A 23,066-nucleotide genomic window follows, 5' to 3' on the forward strand; every position below is an offset into this window, starting at 1 on the left:
GTGTTGGAAGCTGTTGTCACAGAAAATCCCACCATTACCTCTAGGGAACTTGCAGAACAATTTAATGTAGCCCATACAACTCGCTGCGCCAACTGAAAAGGATCAGAAAGGTTTCAGTAGTTGGAAAATGGGTGTCACACGAACTGTCTCCAGAGACTCTGCAATAGCATGTTGCTTGTTGTGAATCATTGCTTTGGAGACACCTTCAGGCACCATTTTTAGGTAGGCTTGTTACAGGTGCTGAGAAGTGGATCCTTTACCATAACGTTAAACGCTGCTGATCATGGATCAGCCAAGGAGGAAGAAGAGTTCAACAACCAAGAGGAGGACTTCATCCAGAGAAGATCATGTTGAGTGTACGATGGGATATGGAAGGAATTGTCCATTTTGAACTGTTGGACAACAATCAAACAATTACTGCTAATCTTTACTGTGAACAACTTCATCATTTGAAAGCAGCTTTGAACCAAAAGCAACCCTCCTCAGTTAACAGAAAGGATGTCATCTTCCATCACGATAATGCTCGTCCTCACACAGCTCGACTCAACAAAAATTTCTTGAAAGAGCTTGGTTGGGAAATATTGCTTCATCCTCCATGTTCTCCTGAGCTTTGCTCCTTCTGATTATCACTTGTTTCAGGGACTACAGAACCATTTTGATGGTCTTAGGTTGACATCAAGAGAAGAGGTTGGAAATGAGCTGGATTCATATTTTGCTTCAAAACCTAAAGATTTTTACAAGCATGGCATTTATAAGCTAGTTGACAGATGGAATGAGGTTCTAGAAAGCAAAGTAGGTTATGTTAATGAATAAATATTTTCATAATCATGAGCTTTTTCACTTTTAAAATAGACCTCGAAATCAGACATTATTTTTGCACCTACTTTATATTTCCTTTATTTTAAGGGACTAAGCAAACAACTTTTTTAAAAAAGCACTATTAAGTTAAAAGGGAATTTAGTCTGTAGAAAACAGTTTAAGGAAAATTATATTACTATATGTAATGGAATACTACTAAGCCATAAAAATTATGAAATATTCTCATTTGCAACAATATGGAAGGATCTTGAGAGTATCATACTAAGTGAAATAAATAAGATGGAAAAGAACAAAAACCATATGATTTCATTCACATGTGGGATATAAAAGAGAAAGCAACAAACAAAACAAACTCATCCACACACAAAGTAGTATGGTGGTGACCGAAGAGGAATGGGGCAGGGGGGAGGATGAAGAGGGTAAAGGGGATCAAATATACGGTGATGGGAGGAGACTAGAACTTGGGTAGTGAGGACACAATGCACTATACAAAGGAGACATATTATAGAATTTTACACCTGAAAATTATATAGTGTTATTAATCAACATTACTCAAGTAAATTCAATTGAAAAAGGAATGCTGCAATGAACATGGGAGTGCAGGTATGTGTTTGGTATCCTGTTTTCATTTATTTTTGCTATATAACCAGAGTGGGACTGTGGTATCATATGGTATTTAGAGTTTTAATTTTTTGAGAAACCTTCATATTGTTTCACAGTGGCTGTATCAGTTTATATTCCCACCAACAGTACACAAGGGTTCCCTGCTGTCCGCCCCTTTGCCAGCACTTAATACCTCATCTTTCTGGCGATGCCATTCTAACAGATGTGAAACTGACTGTTTATTGTAGCCTGATTTGCATTTTCCTGATCATTAGTGATTTTGAGCACTCTTTCATGTACCTGTTGGCCATTGGCTTGTCTTCTTTGGAAAACTGCTTATTCAATTTCTCTGAGTATTGAGAAGAACTATTCATTTTCTAATTGAGTTGTTTGGGGATTCTTGCTGTTGATTTCTATGAGTTCTTAATATATTTTTTTGGTATTAACCCCTTATCAAATATATGGTTTGCAAATATTGCTCCCATTCATTTTGTTGACCATTTCTTTTCCTGGGCAGGAGCATTTCTGTTTGATGTTGTCCCAGTTCTTTTTCATGCTTGCTCTCGATGCTTGTGCTTTTGGTGTCATATTCAAATTGCTGCCGAGACCTGTGTCAAAAGTTTTTTCCCTATGATTTCTTCTAGGATTTTTATGGTTTGGGGTATTATGTTCAAGTCTTTTATCCATTGATATAAGATAGGGGTGCATATGGTCATCCTGACTATCGTTTTCCCTAGAGAGTACTCTCGGCTCCCTTACCAAATATTAGTTGACCATACAGGATGAGGCAAAAGTAGGTTTACAGTTACTCATATGGAAAATAATACAATAATTAATACATAATAATACAAGAATAAACTGTTTTGCATACTCACAACTGTAAACCAACTTTTACCTAACACTGTATATCTAATATCTAAATATATGAAAAGGTAAATTCTCAAGCCTATCAGTTCAACTACATAAAATATTTTCTTGCCAACTTCAAAGTCTTAATCCCTGGTGTCTAAACAAAAAGTATAAAACTGTATAAAAGAGACTTTTGGATAGCTTATGCATTTTACAACATAGATCTATTTGTCCTCTGGTAAAAACAGGGGTTTGCTTGCTGACTCTCCTCTTTGTTGGTAACAAGAAGGACTAAACTATTATTTATTGCCCACTTGCCTGCTTAGCCAAGACCCTGTGCAGTATACAACCTGCCCAATTTGTCTTGGTGGCCTTGAGAAAAAGACAGCAATCCAACCCAGCAGTGCTCTCTGACTTTGCATCCTATTGAATGATACTTGGAGGCACTGGAAGCCAAAGAAAATGTGAAAAGAGGTAACCAGATCTTTATAAGAGTCCACATGTTGATGCCCTTTAACCCCAATATACTACCCCTTCCCCAAAATCAGCACCTAACAAGAGAGTTGGGTGCCATTCACTGAAGCATGTTCTTAAATTGTCTAGTTCACTTAACACATCCAATATTAAAACTATTGAAACTCATTTCTCATGTATTAGGTAGGCACCATGATTCTGCAGAGTTTTTAACCATAACAAGTTAACAACAATAACAGTATCATACACTTGTAGGTACTTACTTCCTTATTTCACAGTTACTCTGGGAGACAGGAAAGTATTTACTCTCAAGACAGGGAAGGACAGAGACCAGAATTGGTTTAACCAAGGAAGTTACAAAACTAAATTGCTTCCAATAGTAAAAAGCGTACCAACAAGTAGAATAATTAGATTTTTTAAAAGAAGTTTACTCAGTTTTCTTTAAAAAATATTAAACTGGCACTATAAGTTATATATTTTAAGAGTTATAAAAGTCAGCTTCAAAAAGAGCTTTTTAAAATATTTCATACAGGATCCAAGATGGCAGAGGAATAAGTGGAAGCTAAGTAACCTCCTCCCAGGACCAATCTGCAGTTACAACTAAATTGTAGAGAAATCATCTGGAATAACCAGCTGAACACCAGCTGGAGAGAAGCCTTATAACCAAGGACAGATAGAAGAAACCACGTCACCACAACGTGACTGGTAGGGAGTGTGGAGGAGGCATGAGGGGGCTGGCTAGCCTCCCATGAGTGGCAGCTGAAGTTCCAGAGGGATATTTCAATGGCCAGGAGGTTGCCCATTAGAAGTGGGATCTACCCCAAGCTGGGCTTCCCAGCCTACAGCATCAGAGCTGGGAAGGAATCAGATATCATCCAGCTATGAAAAGCAGCAGGGTTTCTGTCTGCCAGGAAAAGACAGTTGGAGACACAGAGAGCCTTTTAAAGGGCCAACACATAATTTTCATTTGCAGCCACTTACCCTGGGCTCTGGCAGAAGAAGGGCAGAGTGACCCAGAGATGCTTGAGAAGCGTCTGGGGCTGGTGGCTCTGGGGAGAGAAATGAAGAAACAGCCTCCAGGATCCCTGTGCTGAGTCATTCCCCATTATGAAGAAGCCATCTTTCTCAGGCAGAACACTCCTCTCCAAGTGGCAACAGCCTGAAGGGAAGCAACAGCCCTGCACACAGGTATTACTCTGCCCCACCCTGTGAAACTTAAATGAGGCTTCTGATTACAACTTGAGGTTGTATCACTGATCAGTTTAACAACTAATGCAAAAATATATAAAGCAGCAGCCAAAATGGGAAGAAAACGAAACAGACTCCAAATGAAAGAACAACAGAATTCTCCAGAACTAGATGAAATGGAGGCAAGCAACTGATCAGGTAGTTTAGAGTAATGATTATAAGGATACTCAACAGCGTGAAAAAGACATAGAAACCATAAAAAAGGACCAGTCAGAAATAAAGAATGCAATATCTGAAATAAATAATACACCGGAAGGAATAAACAGTAGGTTAGGTGAAGCAAAGGATCAAATCAGAGATTTGGAAGACAACATAGAAAAAACAAACAAACAAACAAACAAGCAAAAAAAAAAAACACCCAGGCAGAGCAGCAAAAAGAAAAAAGAATTTTAAAAAATGAGGAAAGCTTAAGAAACATTTTGGATAAACATGAAGCATAACAACATCAGCATCATGAGAATACCAGAAGGAGAAGAGAGTGAGAAAGGGATCAAGAACCTATCTGAAGAAATAATGACCAAAAACTTCCCCAATCTGGTAAAGGAAGAAGACACATGAGTCCAGGAGGCTCAAAGAGTTCCAAATATATTGGACCAGAAAGGCATACACCAAGACACATCATAATTAAAATGACAAGGCTTAAAGGCAAGGAGAGAATCCTAAAACTGCAGAAGAAAAGCAGGTAGTTACATAAAAGGAAGTACCAATTAGACTGTCATCTGATTTCTCAACAGAAACACTTCAGGCCAGAAGGGAGTGGTGTGAAATATTCAGGGTGATAAAAAGCAAGGACCTAAAACCAGAGCTTCTTTACCCACCAAGTCTATCATTTAAAATTGAAGGAGAAATTAGGAGCCTCCACGACAAGAAAAAGCTAAAGGAATTTGTTAACCCCAAACCAGTACTGCAACAAATGTTAAAGAGCTTTCTTTAAGAAGAAGAAAAAAAGTGTGTGTGTGTGTGGGGGGGATAGTCTAACAATAAAATGGCACTAAATACACATCTATCAATAACACTTTAAATATAAATGACTTAAATGCTCAAACCAGAAGACATAGGGTACTTGAATGCATAACAAAACAAGACCCATATATATGCTGTCTCCAAGAGATCCATCTCTGATTGAAAGATATACACAGACTAAAAGTAAAGGGATGGAAAAAGATATTCCATGCAAATGGAAAGGAATAAAAAGCTGGGGTTGCAGTACTTATATTTGACAAAATATACTTTAAAACCAAAGTTATCTTAAGATACAAAGAAGGACACTACATAATGATAAAGGGAACAATCCAACAAGAGAATATAACCCTAGTAAACATTTACCTACTCAACATAGGAGGACCTAAATATGTGAAGCAATCTTGATGGACATAAAGGGAGAGATTGACAGAAATACAGTCATAGTCAGAGATTTTAACACCACATTGACTTCAATAAAAAGATTTTCCAGACAGAAAATCAACAGTAAGACAGAAGTCTTAAATGAAACACTAGATCAATTGGATTTAATTGGTATCTTCACAGCATTTCATTCCAAAACAGTGGAATATACACACTTTTCAAGTGCACATGGAGTTTTCTAGGATAGACCACATGTTAGGACAAAAAACAAGTCTCAATAAATTAAAGAGACTGAAATTATATCAAGCATCTTCTTGACCACAATGCTATGAAACTAGAAATCAATCACAAGAAGTACTCTGAAAAATACGCAAACACATGGAAGCTAAACAACATGATATTAAACAATGAACAGGTCAACAACTAGATCAAGGAAGAAATCAAATGATACCTTGGAATAAATAATAATGAGGACACAACAATCCAAAATCTGTGGGACACTGGGAAAGCAATCCTAACAGGGAAATTCATAGCTTTACAGGCCTATCTCAAAAAAACAAGAAAAAGCTCAAACAGTCTAGCTTCACACTTAAAGGAATTTGAAAAAGGACAACAAACAAAGCCCAAAGTGAGTAGAAGGAAGGAAATAATAAAGATCAGAGCAGAAATAAATGAAATAGAGTCTAAAAAAATGATATAAAAGATTAATGAATCCAAAGGCTGGTTCTTGGAAAAGACAAACAAGATTGACAAAACTTTAAATAGACTCATCAAATAAAAAAAAGAGAGAGAGGACCCACATAAATAAAACCAGAAATGAAAGAGGAGAAATAACTACAGACACCAAAGAAATACAAAGGATAGTAAGAAAACATGAACAACTATATGCTAACAAACTGGACAACCTTATCAAAAGGGATAAATTTCTGAAAATACACAATCTTACAAAACTTAATCAGGAAGAATCAGAAACTCTCAATAGACAGATTTCACCTAGTAAAATTGAAGGACTAACAACAACAACAACAACAACAACAACAAAACTCCAAAAAAACAAAAGCCATGGACTGAATGGCTTCACAGGGGAATTTTACCAAACATTCTGAGAACTAATACATCTCCTTCTCAAACTATTTTATAAAATTCAAGAGGAGAGAAGGTTCCCAAACTCATGTTATGAGGCAGCATTATCCTAATTCCAAAACCAGATGAAGTCACTAGGAAGAAAGAAAATTATAGCCTAATATCCCTGATGATCATAAATGCTAAAATCCTCAACAAAATATTAGCAAATTGAATACAGTAATGCATCAAAAAGGTCATACACCATGATCAAGTGGGATTTATTCCAGGAATGTAAGGTTTGTAAAACATTCTCAAATCAATAAGTGTGATACACCACATAAACCAAATGAAAGATAAAAACCACATGATCATATCAATAGATGCAGAAAAAGTATTTGATAAAAACCCAGCACCATTTATGATAAATACTCTCAGCAAAGTGGGATTAGAGGGAACATACCCAAACATAATAAAAGCCATATATGACAAAGCTACTTCTAGCATCATACTCAGTGGGTAAAAACTATAAGCATTCCTCTTAAGATCAGGATCAAGACAGGGATATTCACTTTCACCTCTCTTATTCAACATAGTACTGGAAGTCCTAGCCACAGCAATCAGACAAGAAGAAAAAACAAAAGGCATCCAAATTGGAAAGGAGGAAGTAAAACTGTCATTATTTGCTGGTGACATGATACTGTACATAAGGACCCCAAAGATTCCACCAAGAAACTACTAGAACTGATAAATAAATTTAGGAAAGTAGCAGGATAAAACTAGTATCTAGAAATCAGTTGCATTTTTATATTCCAATAATGAACTTACATAAAGGGAATTTAAGAAAACAATCCCATTCACAATTGCTACAAAAAATGAATAAGATCTTAGGAATAGACCTAACCAAGGATATAAAAGATCTGTTCTCAGAAAATTATAAGACACTGAAAAAAGTACTGAAGAAAATACAAACAAGTGGAAAACACATACTATGTTCATGGATGGGAAGAATTAACATAATTAAAAATGTCCATACTACCCAAAACAATCTATAGATTCAATGCAATTCTTATCAAAATTCCAATGATGTATTTCACAGAAGAAAAACAAATATTTCAGAAATTTATATGAAACCATAAAAGGCCCTGTAGAGCAATAACAATCCTGAAAAAGAAGAACAAAATTGGAGGAATCATACTACCTAATATCAAACTATACTATAAGGCCATAGTAATCCAAAAGCATGGTGCTATCATAAAAACAGACACATAGACATAGATCAATAGAACAGAATAGAGAACCCAGAAAAAAAAAAAAAAACCACACCTTTATAGAGAAAACAAGCAGATAAAAATGGGCTAAAGAGTCTATTCAATAAATGGTGTTGGGAAGATTGGACAGATACATACAGAAAAATGAAATTAGATCACCTTCTTACACCACACACACACAAAAATTCAAAACTGATCAAAGACTTAAACATTAGACCTGAAATAATAAAAACCATAGAAGAAAACTTAGGCAGCAAAATCTCAGAGATTGCTCATAGCAATATTTTATCAGATATATCTCCCCAGGCAAGGGGATAAAAATAAAAAATAAATAAATGAGACTACCTCCAACTAAAAAGGTTTTGCACGGCAAAGGAAAGCATCAACAACATAAAAAGACAACCCACAGAATGAGAAAGCATATTCGTCATATATCTGATATGAGGTTAATATCCAAAATTTATAAAGAACTTACAAAACTCAACACCAGAAAAACAAACAACCCAATTAAAAAATGGGCGAAGACCTGAATAGACACTTCTCCAAAGAGGGCACACAGATGGCCAATAGACATATGAAAAGGTGCTCAATATCACTAATCAGAGAAACGCAAATTAAAACCACAATAAGATATCACCTCACACCTGTCAGAATGGCTATCATCATTAAATCAACAAACAACAAGTGCTGGTGAGAATGTGGAGAAAGGGGGACCTCTTTGCACTGTTGATGGGAATGGAGACTGGTGCAGCCCCTGTGGAAGCAGTATGGAGATACCGCAAAAATTTCAAAATGGATCTGCCTTTTGATCCAGTAATCCCACTTCTGGGAATATATCCAAAAGAACCCAAAATACTAATTTGAAAGAACATAAGCACCCCTATGTTCATTGCAGTGTTGTTTAGCATCGCCAATATATGGATGCAGACCAGGTGTTCATCAGTAGATGAGTGGATAAAACAACTATGGCACATTTACACAAAGGAATATTACTTGGCCATAAAAAAAAAAGAAAAAAAAAAAAAGAAAATTTTACCCTTTGGGACAGTATGGATGGACCTGGAGAAAATTATGCTAAGTGAAAAAAGCCAGTCAGAGAAAGACAAATACCATATGATTTCACTCATGTGTGGACTCTAATAAACAAACAGAACTGACAAGGAAAATGGGGACAGACTCAAAGATGGAGAGCAGATGACGGCTAGGGGTAGTGGGGGTAGGTGATGAGGATGGAGGGACTCAGCAAAAAGGAAAAAGGACTCATGGACACGGACAACAGTGTGGTGATTGCTGGGGGGTGGACAGTGTAAGGGGACTAAATGGTAATGGAAAATATACAGTAAAGATTATATTTTAAAATTTGTACTTGAGTTGACTCAAATTAGTAAAAGAACATGTGAATTTGGGAGTGGATTTTTAATGTAATTTAATTACTTATTCTAACTTACTTGTTTAACAATTTTTGCTGCATCTGTGTTTCTCCTATAAAATATTTCCTTGTAGTCATCCATCCAGACTTCTGCAAGGCGAACTTGGTTGCGAGCAATCACCTGAGTGCCTTTTGGAAAGGTATGAGGGCTTTTGCTGCGAAAAACATGTCCAACAACAGAGCAAGGCATAATCTCCAACTGCCCACCACATTGCCATACCTGATAATTAATGATATTTGTTTAAATTTACAGTATTTTAGAAAAATCAAAGTGTTGCTTTTAAGTTCACTTTTAAGATAATAATAAAAGTAAAATATAGAAAAGGCGTTGATCACAACTTCACAGCTCAAGTTCTTAAATATAAAGGACAATTTTTATTAAATGGCATACTAAAGTCAACAAAAAAAGCATATTTTTAGAAATTTAACAAAATAATTACTTCAGATCTTTTGTAAAAATTAATCTCAATTTTTTCAAACAATTATGCAAGCTCTCTAATATACACAGAAGCGAAAAGGCTCTTCTGCATTGACTTCTATCTTTTTATAGAACTTGTATAGTTACTTCACTTGAACAACAGTCTTCTATGGCATGAACCTGCAGTCTTGAAGTAAGGGAACCCACACTCTATTTATCCCTTGTATATTCAACTTTTAGTCAAGAACACAACTCCAGATAGTCATTATTACCAAAGTAAAATCTATTAAACTTATGAAGTAATTGGTCATTATAAAAAAAAACTCATAACTATATAGAAATAGTAAAAAGACCATCCTTGCATTAACTCTAAATAAAATGGCAAATCATTAAATCAACACCTATCACTTAAATATCTTGACAATTGATTCTGCCACAAATAATTACTAAGTAAAACAGCTAAAATAGTCATGTATAATAATAGTATGTGCTAGTACTAAAGCAAGTGATCGTATTCACTCTCTTTTTTTTTTTCTCTTTTAAACAAATGAGAAATTTTGGTGATGTTCAATTCAAACAAACTGTGGTTGAGATCTAACACGCATTAGGGGTTGGGAATACTTGAAATGAATAAACAAGACCCTTGCCCTTAAGCAGTTCAAACTTGGCTAAGATAGTCAGTGCCATTATGTGATGGATTCTGAGCCAAAACGTAAATATTCTAACTCCTAGTTCAGTTATTTTTCCACCACATTCCTGCCTAGGGGATAAAAAATGAATGACAAAGTCATTGCAGCCAATGAATTCATGAAATCAAATAAGTGCATGTGGAGACCATCCAAAGCCTTTGTTTTGTTTCTCATATTAACTTTTCATATGTATAGGGAGGGAAAAAAAACTCATTTAATCCAAAGACTTGAGTTCAATGTCCTCTAAAGTTATATATACATACATTTTTTTTCCATTCTTACTCCCTTGATAATCAGGTTATTTCCTGAAGCACTAGATTTAATTATATTTATCTTGGCTGGAATTCAGTAGCTGCAAGTGCATTAATTGGTATTATTGCCTGAAGACAGACATTTAACTGATTCCTCTTGTTACATTGGCAGCAATGAATAAATATATTAAGTTACATTTTAAAAGGAAATATCCTACACTAAAATTTCTAGCAATTTAATTTTAGAAAGCACAAAAACTAAAGACAGCACACATCCATGATAATTTGTATCAGCCAATTAGAACAAAATAAATATGTCACTGTTCAATATGTATACAATGTTTACAAACTTACTCTGAAAGACATTTCTATATTTTCACCTCCCCAGATTTCCATTTCTTCATCATAAGTTCCAATATATTCAAAGTATTCTTTTGATATGGAAAAAAGACCTCCTGCAAAAGTGGGGGTTCTGAAAAACAATCCATTGTCCAAATTTATTACAAAAACCAAATAAGATAAAATAAAATATTTAAAGAGAAACCGGATCAAACTCACATTAAAGAGATCCCAATTTCAAAACTCTTACATTGATTAATAAAAACTGAAAATTCTACCTTCAAAGTGAAATTGGGGAGGGAGTATTTTCAGTATCCTTTACCAACAGAGTAAAATTACATTTCTTCTAACCACGCTTAAAGATTCTTAAGTAATAATTATGAAGGAGGCATAAGAGCTTACCTAATTCCACTTCTTACTCAGCAACATTATATAGAAGTTCACAAATAAATGAATTCTCTATTCCCTACCTATAGAATGTGTGTGTGTTCTTTATTTTGTTAGGGTGAATTACCTTGGAGGCAATTACTGTAAACAGCAAAGCCCACATACATATTCAAAGAATTGAACTATATATATGACTTTGTGAGCAATCATCTTACTTAATTGGGTAGGTTTCATCTTTCCTTCTTTGCCTCTCATGATCAGGAAGTGCTTCCCAGCCAAATGAGAGGCTCCAGTCAAAATTTCCACGGTTATGGTTACTTCCATAAGGAGAAGGTTTGTTGAATTCAAATGTGTTCATATCTATGGAGGCAATATCTGGACTCACAACGGCAGTGTAGTTCTCAGCTATCCTGGCCAACAAAGGTTCTAACCAACCATAGAAACACTCGCCTAGAAGGAACACAATTTTAATTAATTCATTGAAAACAGTCAAGGTTTCTCTTCTGTTTTGGGGAAGTAGGTTTACAGAGTCATTTGTATTTCGAACATTTATAAAGGAGGAGATTTCTTAAAGGTTTCTTGTGAAGAGATTAGGGTAAGATTTTTAAAAAGTAAAGCAAGATTCAGCATTGTTAGGAAACTGTTTCCTATAGATGATGATCTGTTTCTCACCTTCAAAAGGCAGCAAAATGATACTGGTGTGTTTAAGTTTCAGATGAGGTGTTTCTCTTTCTAATGGGCCATGAATCAAAAATAACATTTTGCTGATCGATACCACCTAGCCCCAAATGTGTTCTTACTTAAACCCATCTTCCCTAGTGAAAAGTAGTCATCAAAATGTTCGATTCTTACTGGATCTTAGGAGAAAGTAAATCAAGGAGTCAGAATATTCTGATTTTAGCAGCTGGAGAAGGACCATTCAAATCTGCCCCAGCCTTAATGTAAAGTGGGGCAAAGGAATGCTATGAAAAGTCTGGACCCTGGGCCAGGCTGTCTCACAAAACACACAGAGTTCAGGAGATGCCAGCACATGCAGTCCTACTCATGGCTCCCATCAAGGGGAGTTCAGCAGCCATGGTCCAGGAGGAACAGCAAACACATTCACCTGGAGGGGAAGAATGCCCAGTCTGACATTACTGTAATTTTGGACCAAGAGAAAGAATGCTGGAGAATGGACCATTTTCTTTTAAAATTACCTCTCCTGGATTACCAGTTCTATCTCTCTTCATTTTTTAAATGGCTGATAGTAAAAGAATATTGGATATGTTAGTTCTAAAAAGACTCCAGCAAATCCAAAAGCCCTTCTGTGGGAATTAGTGTAAGCTTGATACCATTTGCTCAGTCAAACACAACCAACAGCTGGCAAATTCAAAACTAAACACTCCTGCAAAAAGTAACACCCACTAAACTTAGAGCTCAAGGGACAAAGTGACATTTTAGTAATATCTAACGTGTACATTAAACATTGACTCTAAAATACCTTCCAAATACTTTATTTATAATCATTGAAACTGAAAAAAACAAACAAACACCAAACATTAAAATACAAAGGATAAATAAAACCCCAGCAGCAACAAACCCTGACAGGGAGTGTGTGAATCTTTGAGGGGGTGGGGGTGGGGGGTGGGAGAAAGAACTGAAATATGTTAACTTAAAAGTGTTAGTATAGAGACAAAGTTTAATGATAAGGTTGACTACATTTAAACAAACAAAACTTTTCCTCATTTTAAAGTGTAGAAATCAAGACTAATAAGAAACACACACACACACACACACACACTACACCCCCATCCTTTTTTTGACATAATGAGCATCTGAAAAAAATCCCAGGCAAGGATAACTCATTGGGGAAGTTGGCCACTGGAAGACCTTAAAGTTCAGGAGCCTTAATCACAAAGAAGGTAAGAAATTTGCATAAGTGAAAGGAAGTTTCTAGGCAGAGGTATAATCTGCTTGGGCGGTCATTCCTATAATCACCAGTTGAAAATGATGTTAAAGAAAATGCAATTAGGCATCTAAAGAAAAGGCTTTCTTACCTTTTAAATTAGGGGGTTGGGGTAGGAAAAATGTTACAATTATGTCTGCACATTTATACTTACAGTGAGCATCTAAAAATGTGAGCGTTTCAGCTGTTGCTACTGTTGCTCCTAGCAACCGTGCAGTGATCAGACCTTTTCTCTCTCTTTGTCTGACTATTTTTACTATAGAAAATTGTTTTATATATTCCTCTAGTTTATCATGTAAGTACTCTGTAAGAAAAAAAATCAGGATTAACTCTTCTTAAGTTTATTTTCATATGTGACATATGAAAGCTAATAAAGAAACCACAGGGCAATAATAATACCTCTACATTGATAATCTTAACAGTTATACACGTTCTTCCATTAAGAGGAAAATCATATCTTTCACTCTTTATTGAAAAAAAGCTATATATGCAATCTTAATTTCTGAACTAGTGTGAAATATAACATTATAACACATATTCTGTATATGCCATATAAATAATTCAAGGCAAAATGAGACATTTCAAATGGAGTTCAGAAGATTCATTTAGAGGTCTGAGAGAATTAACTAAGAAAGTAAAGAAACTAAATGTAGCCAAAAAGATATTTGACACTTTTAAAAATTGTTATTGAATTTGAAAATCTAAAGAAAAATGCTAAGTATCAAAAGGATTCTCTCATACTTAGGCAGTGGCCAAAATAACATAAGACCAAAACACTGAGCAAAAAGTATATAACAAAGTCCAGGTCTACAGCAATTTGGGAATATTTCTACAGAGTCAGCAGAAAATTTTCGAAAGCTTTGGAGTCTCCTGACACAGAATTGTTTCCAGTAAAAATATGAAAGAATATTGGAGCATGTAAATGAGGAATGAAACTAAAAACAGGCAAAATTTTAGTAATAGATATATAACTTAAGATATTCAATATTCCATTTTGGATGAAGTACATAATAAGCAAGAGTTAAGACAAAGGTAAAAGAAAACACATTAATCAAGTCAGTCAAGTGTTCATATTTTTAAACAATTTCTTAAGCCTGCTTTTCATCACTAAATTTTGATTTCTTGTTGAGTATATACTAATGCAATTCTTCCAGTGGGCTTCTTGGGCCCAGAGAATAGCCTCAAAAAGATTAGGGAATATTGAGGACATAAATAAATGTCCTATGGTAGATGCTTGCTTCTGCCAGATTTCAGAAGCAAATGTAGATGGCTTCATTTGTGATTACATGTTTGTTTAGTTCTCCAGCGGTGCAGATAAGAGAGTCGCTCATTCAAAACTTAAACACTCATAAAGGAAGTGAGAGCCTAAAAACAATTTTTGTGGAAAAACAAATCTAACTATTGTTGTCTCTGAGTAATAGATTAACTTTTCTAACATCTTTTAAGTACCTTAGATTAATTTTTTGAAGACAACAAGCAGGATTGTAATTTGTCTTAAAATATAATTATGGATATTTCTGCTTTAATGATAGGCTTGTAAAACAGAAACTTACAAAAGCATTTTAAAGGTATTAATGTGGTTTATCTTTTTTAATGAAGTCGATACAGATTCCTTCAAAGAAAAAATGTTCCAGTGAAGTATTGGAACTTAAGAAATTTTTATTTACCCACACCTTTCAAACTTCCTATAAATTCTTACCTGCCCCTTAAATTTAGTCCCCACCTACATCCCAATTTTTGTGAGATTAAGAACACAAATCTATAAAATCAGACCTCCTGGATTCAATTTATAGCATCATTACTTTCAGCTCTGTGACTCTGAGTAAAAAAGTTATTTTACTTTTTTGTAACTCAGTTTCTTTATCTATAAAATGGGGATGATAGGATTTACCATCACGGGGGTGGGGACTTGGGGGGCATTGTTGGGAGGATGAATGAGTGATTACTAAAGCATTTAAGACAGGGCCTGTGCTCAATAACTGTTGATTATCTTTTGTTTTGCTCTCATTGGTATTTAACTATTTCTGTTACTTGACTTTCCACATATTTATGCTGCTTTTCCCTAAGCCAGTTGAAATCAGGGACTGTGGTTTCTACTTCACAAATTCTGTAAGGCAAGTAGGGACACATTTTCCACTGTGGGTTTTCATTAGACAGCTCTTTGTCTGATTCATTGAGATACACTACACCAAAATGCAAAGACAATCTCACCAAGAGAACTGTTCCAAATCTATTGTTACTTGCTACAAAAGATTATAAAAATATTCAAACCCTTTTGATCAAGCAGTTGCACTTCTAGACTATCCAAAGATATAATTCAAAAGATGAAAAATAACAGAAATACAAGGATATTTATTACACTGTAATGTACAGTAATATGAGGTGAATAAAGGTGAGTGGTTAAATAAAATGCATCTAACCCATAATTATCATTAAAAAATAGGTTAAAAAAGGTAAAAAAATGAGTTAATAACATTGTTATATGACAATATTAGATTTCAAAACTGGACTTCTGACATGGGTATAACTAGATAAACATTCTATATTTATTTAGATAGTGATTAAAAAAGGAAAAGGCAAAAATGATTGAAACAGGAAGATTATGAATGGATATCACTTTCTGATATCCATTCTGATTTCCTTTAATTCTGTTAATTTTCTTTGTTCAATTAAATAATAGTTTCCTTCAACTGAAGCCTTAGAAAAAGTAACTGCCTTACTGTACCCCTATTTTTTCACTACTTGAAAAATCAAGCAAAATAAAAATCATCTCTGAGAAGAAAGTTTAAGAAAACAGAGGGAAGAATTTCTAAGATAAAGCTTTTTGTTTTTTAAGGTAAAACATATGAGAGTATGCAGAAGTTAATCAGATGTCACTTTAAACTATATGGACTGAAGTCCAGATAGAAAGAGTAAGTTCATAATAGATCAAGCAGTAAATAAATTAATTGATTACAACTGAGTGGCAAAGTAGCCTGGGTAAGAGGATTAAGGATTCAGATCAGGTATCTGCATAAAGTGTAGGGGACCTGAATTATAAAATGTCCCCATTTGGTGAGTATGTCTCACAGGCCGGTCAAAAATCTCTCAGTGATAGACAACGTTATTCCACCTAGATGTTAATTTAACTTGAGAACTTCAATTCACTCAAGAGCTTTTATTTTCAAACCACAGAAATGTTTAGAATTATATATAGAAATATTTAAATAAATTTCATATTAGAAATAAGGTTAATAATTTTATGCCTTATTCACTTACTACAATTTCTGAAGTCTTGAGATACCTTATAATTAACATGTCACTTAATAGGCAATGTCTTTTTGTTTTCCCTCATAGTACATAAAGCAATGGTTCATCTAACCACAGATGTTGCTTTGGACTTAATGAAAGAATATCAATCCAATTTTACAGATGAATAAATAACTAATTAGTGTCAGAGCTATAATTTGATCTTAAGGAATCTGGCTCCAAACTTGGGCTCATTCAGGAAAAAATTTTGTAATCATTGAAATAATCTATCTCTGTTTGGTATTTAAAATGCTTGTTAGCAAGTTAGCATGTTTATCAGATTAGCCTTGTGATTCCAATTAAAAATGTGTAATTTAGAAACTGCTCCTTTGACTTGTGATTTTAAGTGGCAATGCATTAAAGAATTTGGCTAACTTTGTAAACAATACTGGAAAATTTAAGAGCCAAAATAAAACAGGATGTGGTGACTCATTAGTAGTTTTTAACTATTCATTTATATTGTTAATTACATATTATTTAGATTAGCTCATCTAGTCTTCAAAACAACCCTAAGAATTATGCACTATTTATGTATTTACTCAATTCTATGCTGCATAATTGAATAATTGTTATTATCGATGGCATCTTAGTTTAATTGGCTGTGAGGACTTTTTATATTAGTGGCATATAAACTAATGACATATTGTACAATAAATTTGATGAAAGGTGGCATCTATCCCATTTTACAGATAGTGAAACTGAGGCATGGGGGGGTAAGTAACTTACCCAATTCACATAGCTGGTTAGGATCAGAGTTGGGATTCATACCAAGGCAGCCTAAGTTGAGGCTCAAGTCTGTGCTCTTAACTACTGTGCCTTACAATAAAAGTGTTACATTAAGGGCTACAAAGTTATGAATAACGATGTTTCATACATTTCTGAACTGTACAATATTTGACTATGAACACCCTGGGATTCTACTTTCATCCACTATATATACCATCTAAGCTTTATAATCAAGTTCTGAAATGGCATACAGAGAGTACAATATAACTAAATAAACTTTAGACAACAATATGGATTTGGGAAACAATCTAATTTGCACATGCTTTCTTACCATCTACACTAGCATCATCCACCAAAATGATTTCCTTCAGCAATATGGCGGGTGAAGAATAGAGCACACTGTGGACAGTTCTAAGCAGTGTGGACCACGCTTCATTATGAAAAACTATTATGACACTGGTGGTAGGCAGGGGAGGACAGCGCTTAAATTTTTGTTCAATACATCTAGAAAAAGTTGAAGTAGAAGAACAATTATGAATTTTACTACTTTATTTCATAGCTATACCATTACCAAAACTATTAAATTTATTCACTGTAGAAAGGATAGTGAATAGTTTTTTTAAACTATATAAGATGACCTTAATGCTATATAAATGTAAGTAGATCAAAACAAAATATTTTATAAACAGACCACTTACCAAGAGATCATGTCTACTGATGTGGATTACATGTCAAGGATTAGAACATGCTATTGTAAACTTTCTCAACAATAAATTTTAAACACAAGTAATATGTATTTTAAATAAGGAAAATAACCTACAAGTGAAACAACCTATAAAAAATGGCAAATACTTGTAATTGGTCAAATAAAAACCAAGTGTTTCCCCTTCATTGTAGAAATCATATATTTTTCTCATTAAAAGTTTTTAGAACTGTAATTTTATTAAATGAATATTCATCTTTGTATAGATTACATTAAATTAGATACTTTCCTAAGTGTGCAATATTTTCCAAGTTAATTTAATCAATTTACTTAATCTATATTTGAACCAAAAGAGAAAATATAGCTTACTATAAATCTACTTTCTTATGATTTTCATCATTCAGCAAAACATAAGTTCCTACCATATGCTATATATACGCTGTTAAAGATTTTGCTTCAATAATGCAATCTATTGTTGAATTAAATGACACTTAGCATTTTGAATATTTCTTTTAAAAAATTTAAAAATTTAAAATAAGAGTTCTAAACCCATGTTAAAAGTCCTATGCTTCTGCTGCCACATAAAATATCAGTAGGCACAAGGACAGAGACCCTAGTACTTTCTGACTGATTAATGGCACTAGACTACACATTAGCTATAAACATTAGTTATAAATTGATCTTTAATTCATTTTTATAACAATGTTATAATCAACAGCATCTTAGTTCACTTCTTAAGTGAAAATAATCTTCATATGAAACATTGGGATGTGGGTGAACCTGTAAAGCCTCCAGCCTTTGAGACTAGAGCTGACCACAGTGCCCTGGCCTACTGAGTTGAGGTGACAATCAAATGAAAGGCCACGTAGGAGAGGGCTTCAAAACACTGTACAGCCAAACAGAGTGAAGTTGGAACATAAAATATGTGTGGTCTGTGGTAAAGACAAATAAATAAAATGAGTTTATCTTTAAGTTCACTTAAAAACCATAAGTGGTTGTATAATTTCAGACAACAGATTACAAAATTTTCCCATACAGTCAAAAGGCACTTATAAATAAGTGTGTGAACAATCCAACAGTGCTGTTCTAATTAAGAAGTAAATAATTCACCCATGGAGATAAAGGCCCAGAACATTTCAGTTGCTCTGCCAGGATCAATGGGGAAACCAGAGCCTCCTGTATGGCACTAGAAGCCTGGGACTCCTGTCCTCAAAAGGTTTTCTACAAACTCTCATTAATTACTTTGACATCCAGACCTCAATACAGATGTGTTTTAGATTATTTTTTTGAGAGGAGGTCTTTAGAGTGGAATATCTGTAGTGCTAAAAAAGGAATTAGACTTGGAATAAAGTATTGAGAGGGAGTCAACAAACCTGAGTAGAAAAAAAGAGGAAGTGACTGGGTGAAAGGGATTTTGCTCTCTAGCACATCTGTTAGTTCAAAGTGTAATATATATTTGGAGTCAGAAGCAAATAATCACATTCATCCTCATCAGTAGATGAAAGTAAATGATTTATTCTAAATTGATTTTGGAAAAATTACCAATTAAAAATAATGTCCAAACAGAAACTGCCTATTCATATGCACTTGTAATTACACAGCAACAAATGACTAAATATAAGCTTAAAATTTTAAGACATAAATGTATATAAACCAACATAAACTATAATTAAAAAATTACGAACATCTCTGTATTGTAGTATTTTCTTTTTTTTTTTAAAAAAAGGAAACCTTATAGATTCTCTTAAAAGCATTTGGGGGAGATATTCAGGATTTTTGAAAAAATGTTTCCCTACAATTATTTCCATGTGATTAACTAATATAATATTAATCAAGAATTACAAAAAGATTCTGAAGATTTACAGTCTAAAACTTCACAAAAACTCACACTAATATAATGTTATCTTTTTAATCTTACAACACTTTCCCTCGGTTTAAGCTAGGATTTATTTGCTTACCTGATAACCACTAATATCAAGTAAAAGCAACATGTAATATCATTAATGCAAGTGGTAATAAAATTTCATAATATGATTTCATGAACATTATTTTAATTTATTCTGAAACAATTGTGACATTAAATTTGTGCTTTAAAAACTGTTTCACATGTCATTTAAAATAGTGGAATTAAAATAACTCACCAAAGTGACTGTAAAGTCCCAAACCATTTGAAAAATATGGCATATAGAAAAATACCTAATCAGTCACGTGACCATTTGGCTTTAGGAGAAACTGGATCTAAATTTCTAATGAGCAAGAAGATGATTAGGAATTCTTCAGAAAATGTGTTTTTTGCTGATATAGGTTAAATTTAAAGTAAGGAAATATTAAATTTTCACCAACTCTTCACAATTGTGGCTATTCATGCCTATCCAAATTTTAAAAAAGGGTTCTTTATGTGTTTAGTTATTTCTCACTTAATGATTAACATTATTGAATATTACTGTAGTTTTATTATGTTATATTGGGAGGGAAAAAAGCTTATCTTGAGCTGACACTGATTGTCATGTCAAAGAATAAAAATCATGCTTCTTCATTTGTGATGTGAATTGCTTCTCAGCCAAGACCTCTCCCCAGATCAGTAAAGTGCAATATTGTGTTTTAACCTATAAACATAAAAAATAATTGTGTCCTGTTATAACAGCTAGAATATTTTATAGACATCCATTTGTTTATTTACACATTCATTTAAGAATGATCATCAACTCAACCTTGAATTACACAGATTAGAATATAGCGGCAAAAATCTAATCTTCAACATTGTTGAGGGACTCATAGTTGGAGTGGGTGTTTATGATCAGATCATAATTCTAGAAAAATATAAGTGAAGCAATAGACCTTAGTCTATCAAAGTTCCTTTCTTCAGGTTCACTTCCAAATATAATTTTATTATAACCAGAAATAAAAACATGTAGGCATTGTCTGCTTAGAGTTTGTCCTGCACTTTTAACAAATCTACAGATGGTTTGAAAGTAATGGAAATTCATTTTAACCATTTAAGTTCAAATAAGAGCATTTGAACACTATCTCAAAGATAACAAAATGGTTAACTAAAGACAAACAGCCAGCATAAAAGAAGCTGGGGGAAATCTTAATCAAAATAATGCATTCTTAAAATAAACTTGTAAACAAAATGACAATAAAAAGCAATGTTGGCAGCTAAGAAGCTAAAGGGAGACAACTCTGTAATACCAGGACTTATTCAACAGAACTCTGGAGAAAGAATCATTATTTGAATTAGTAATTATGCCAATATTGTCCCTTAAAGAAAGGTTACAAGACACAGGGCCATTCTGAAATATAACTGTAGCAGGAAGAGCAACCACAAAGTTTGTGACTTAATTAATAAAACTTTGTTATGTAACAGCTCCAAAATCTTGGCAAATTTTTTATATCATTTCTATTCCTTAGTCATACACAGAGGAATGGAAACAACTCCTCCATCTCCTACATTTTCCATAAAAACTGCCCCATATTTCTTCCTTAATTGATGAGAAAACTAAAGCATTTCAGAATAAAGAATTTATTTGTGGTTTCTATAGATGTCAGATAAAGAATTCAATTTTCTAATTTCTAAGACAATAACTTTTCACATCTTCAACGCCTCACCAAGAATAGATATATTATTTGATACCAATAATAATAAACAAAATAATAAACTGATTAAATAAATGGTAATTGATGTTTTTTTTTTTCCCCTTAGGGTGACTAAAGAACAAGCAACTGCCTTAGCTAAAGGCCCTCTCCTGCAAACCCCTGTGATAAACAGGAGACAATGAGTATTCTTCCACATACTCAGGAGGTCGAGTATCTGGTCCAAGATCCCGGTGTAAAGAAATCCTGTCACTTGCGAAAGCATTAAAACAGTGTTTTGCTTCTCCGTGTTCTTTTTCCTTCTGCTCTTCAATACTTAGGTTGATTGTCTTGAATGCTTTACCAGAAGCACCAGGTGCATTAGAATCCTGAGGTGGGCGGTCAATAACAGGTTTCAGTTCCGCTGCTGTGTAATATCCCTGCAAACAGGGTCTCTCACCATCATCAATATTTTTCCTGACAGGTGCTCCTATTTGCATTTTTGGCATTACATCTTTAATATTGTTTACAGCTTCTAGCATTAAATCAAACATCTTGTTTTTGCTTTTCATGTTCCCTTCCATCTTCGATTCTTCTTTGGAATATTGAACGCTTACTTCTCGTTGCATTAAAATCAAAAATATTATGAAGAAAAAAATTACTGCACCAAGCTTCCAGAACTTTTTATGGTAATGTCTTTTAAGATGTAATTTCACTAGCCGCTTTAGGTGAGCCATTCTGACATTAAAAGCTTGTCACTTGACAAATAACAGTTATGGTTTCCTCTTCTACTTATATTTTTTATCATAGATTTGCTGGCAAGAAGGTTTCATTAAATGGTAATACCTATAGACAGAAATGATAGGTGACATTAGTAGCTATCCATTTCTATCAGCATGGTTCCATTCATTCATTAAACTAACAACTGAAAAGGAGCTACAAACATACTCTTATTGTTAACAAGAGTATGAAGATATCTTGCCCTCAGAGATATTATACTTTTAGAAGACCACAATTGCTATAATTAACTAAAATCTATTAGGACTATAAAATGTTAGGGATTTCTCTCCAGTAAAAAATACATTCTTAACTCTGGCAAATAGCTACCATATAATATGCATAAAAATATTTTTATAAATATATTTTGAGTCTATAAAGCATCAAGGGGCTGAAGAACTTCATTAAATTGAATACAAAGAAAGCAGGAATTCATAAGAAAGCAAAGGCATACTGACAGGTACTATCAGCCATTTATTCAAAATACTGCCTTTTATTTTTTGAAGTTTGTCTATAACCTATGAACCTTTACTCCAACTAAACCAATTAATATTAAAAAGCAGCATCACCAACAAGTAAGCTAGAATTCTCCAGATCTGCTGATCTGAAAGTACTTGTGAATTCTGACAGAACCAATAAAGACTAGAAAACTAAAAGCATCGGTTGTTATAAAATAGCCATTTTCAAATACAAAAATATATCACACAAATATAAAACCTAATAGCCAAAAGGAAATGTCACTAAGCTTTGCTTGTAGTGTCTTTAAAGAGGCAACAGAGATCATTAAGTTGTAAAAGCAGTAATTGGCGTGATAAAACACTGCTTACTGTGGACCCTAAGAACAGAGCAACATATTTACTAAACCCTAACA

The 23,066-nt window shown here is 33.8% G+C and overlaps 1 protein-coding gene across 3 annotated transcripts in view; it reads right to left on the bottom strand.

Moving 5' to 3' along the window:
* Positions 1–23,066, bottom strand: part of GALNT3 (polypeptide N-acetylgalactosaminyltransferase 3) — a 71,598-nt gene that overhangs the window by 11,472 nt on the left and 37,060 nt on the right. For all 3 annotated transcript variants that reach the window (XM_090280414.1, XM_090280417.1, XM_090280422.1), the window contains 6 exons: positions 21,641–22,264; positions 17,474–17,646; positions 13,283–13,432; positions 11,399–11,633; positions 10,812–10,929; positions 9,119–9,319 (listed from right to left, as the gene is read on the bottom strand). In XM_090280414.1, coding sequence (XP_090136540.1) covers positions 9,119–9,319; positions 10,812–10,929; positions 11,399–11,633; positions 13,283–13,432; positions 17,474–17,646; positions 21,641–22,155 — 1,392 coding nt within the window. In that variant the 5' untranslated portion in view covers positions 22,156–22,264. The remainder of the gene's footprint in view (positions 1–9,118; positions 9,320–10,811; positions 10,930–11,398; positions 11,634–13,282; positions 13,433–17,473; positions 17,647–21,640; positions 22,265–23,066) is intronic.

The sequence above is a fragment of the Furipterus horrens genome, unplaced genomic scaffold (genome assembly GCF_987537825.1).
Source record: "Furipterus horrens unplaced genomic scaffold, mFurHor1.1.pri manual_scaffold_1, whole genome shotgun sequence".
Classification (NCBI taxonomy): domain Eukaryota; kingdom Metazoa; phylum Chordata; class Mammalia; order Chiroptera; family Furipteridae; genus Furipterus; species Furipterus horrens.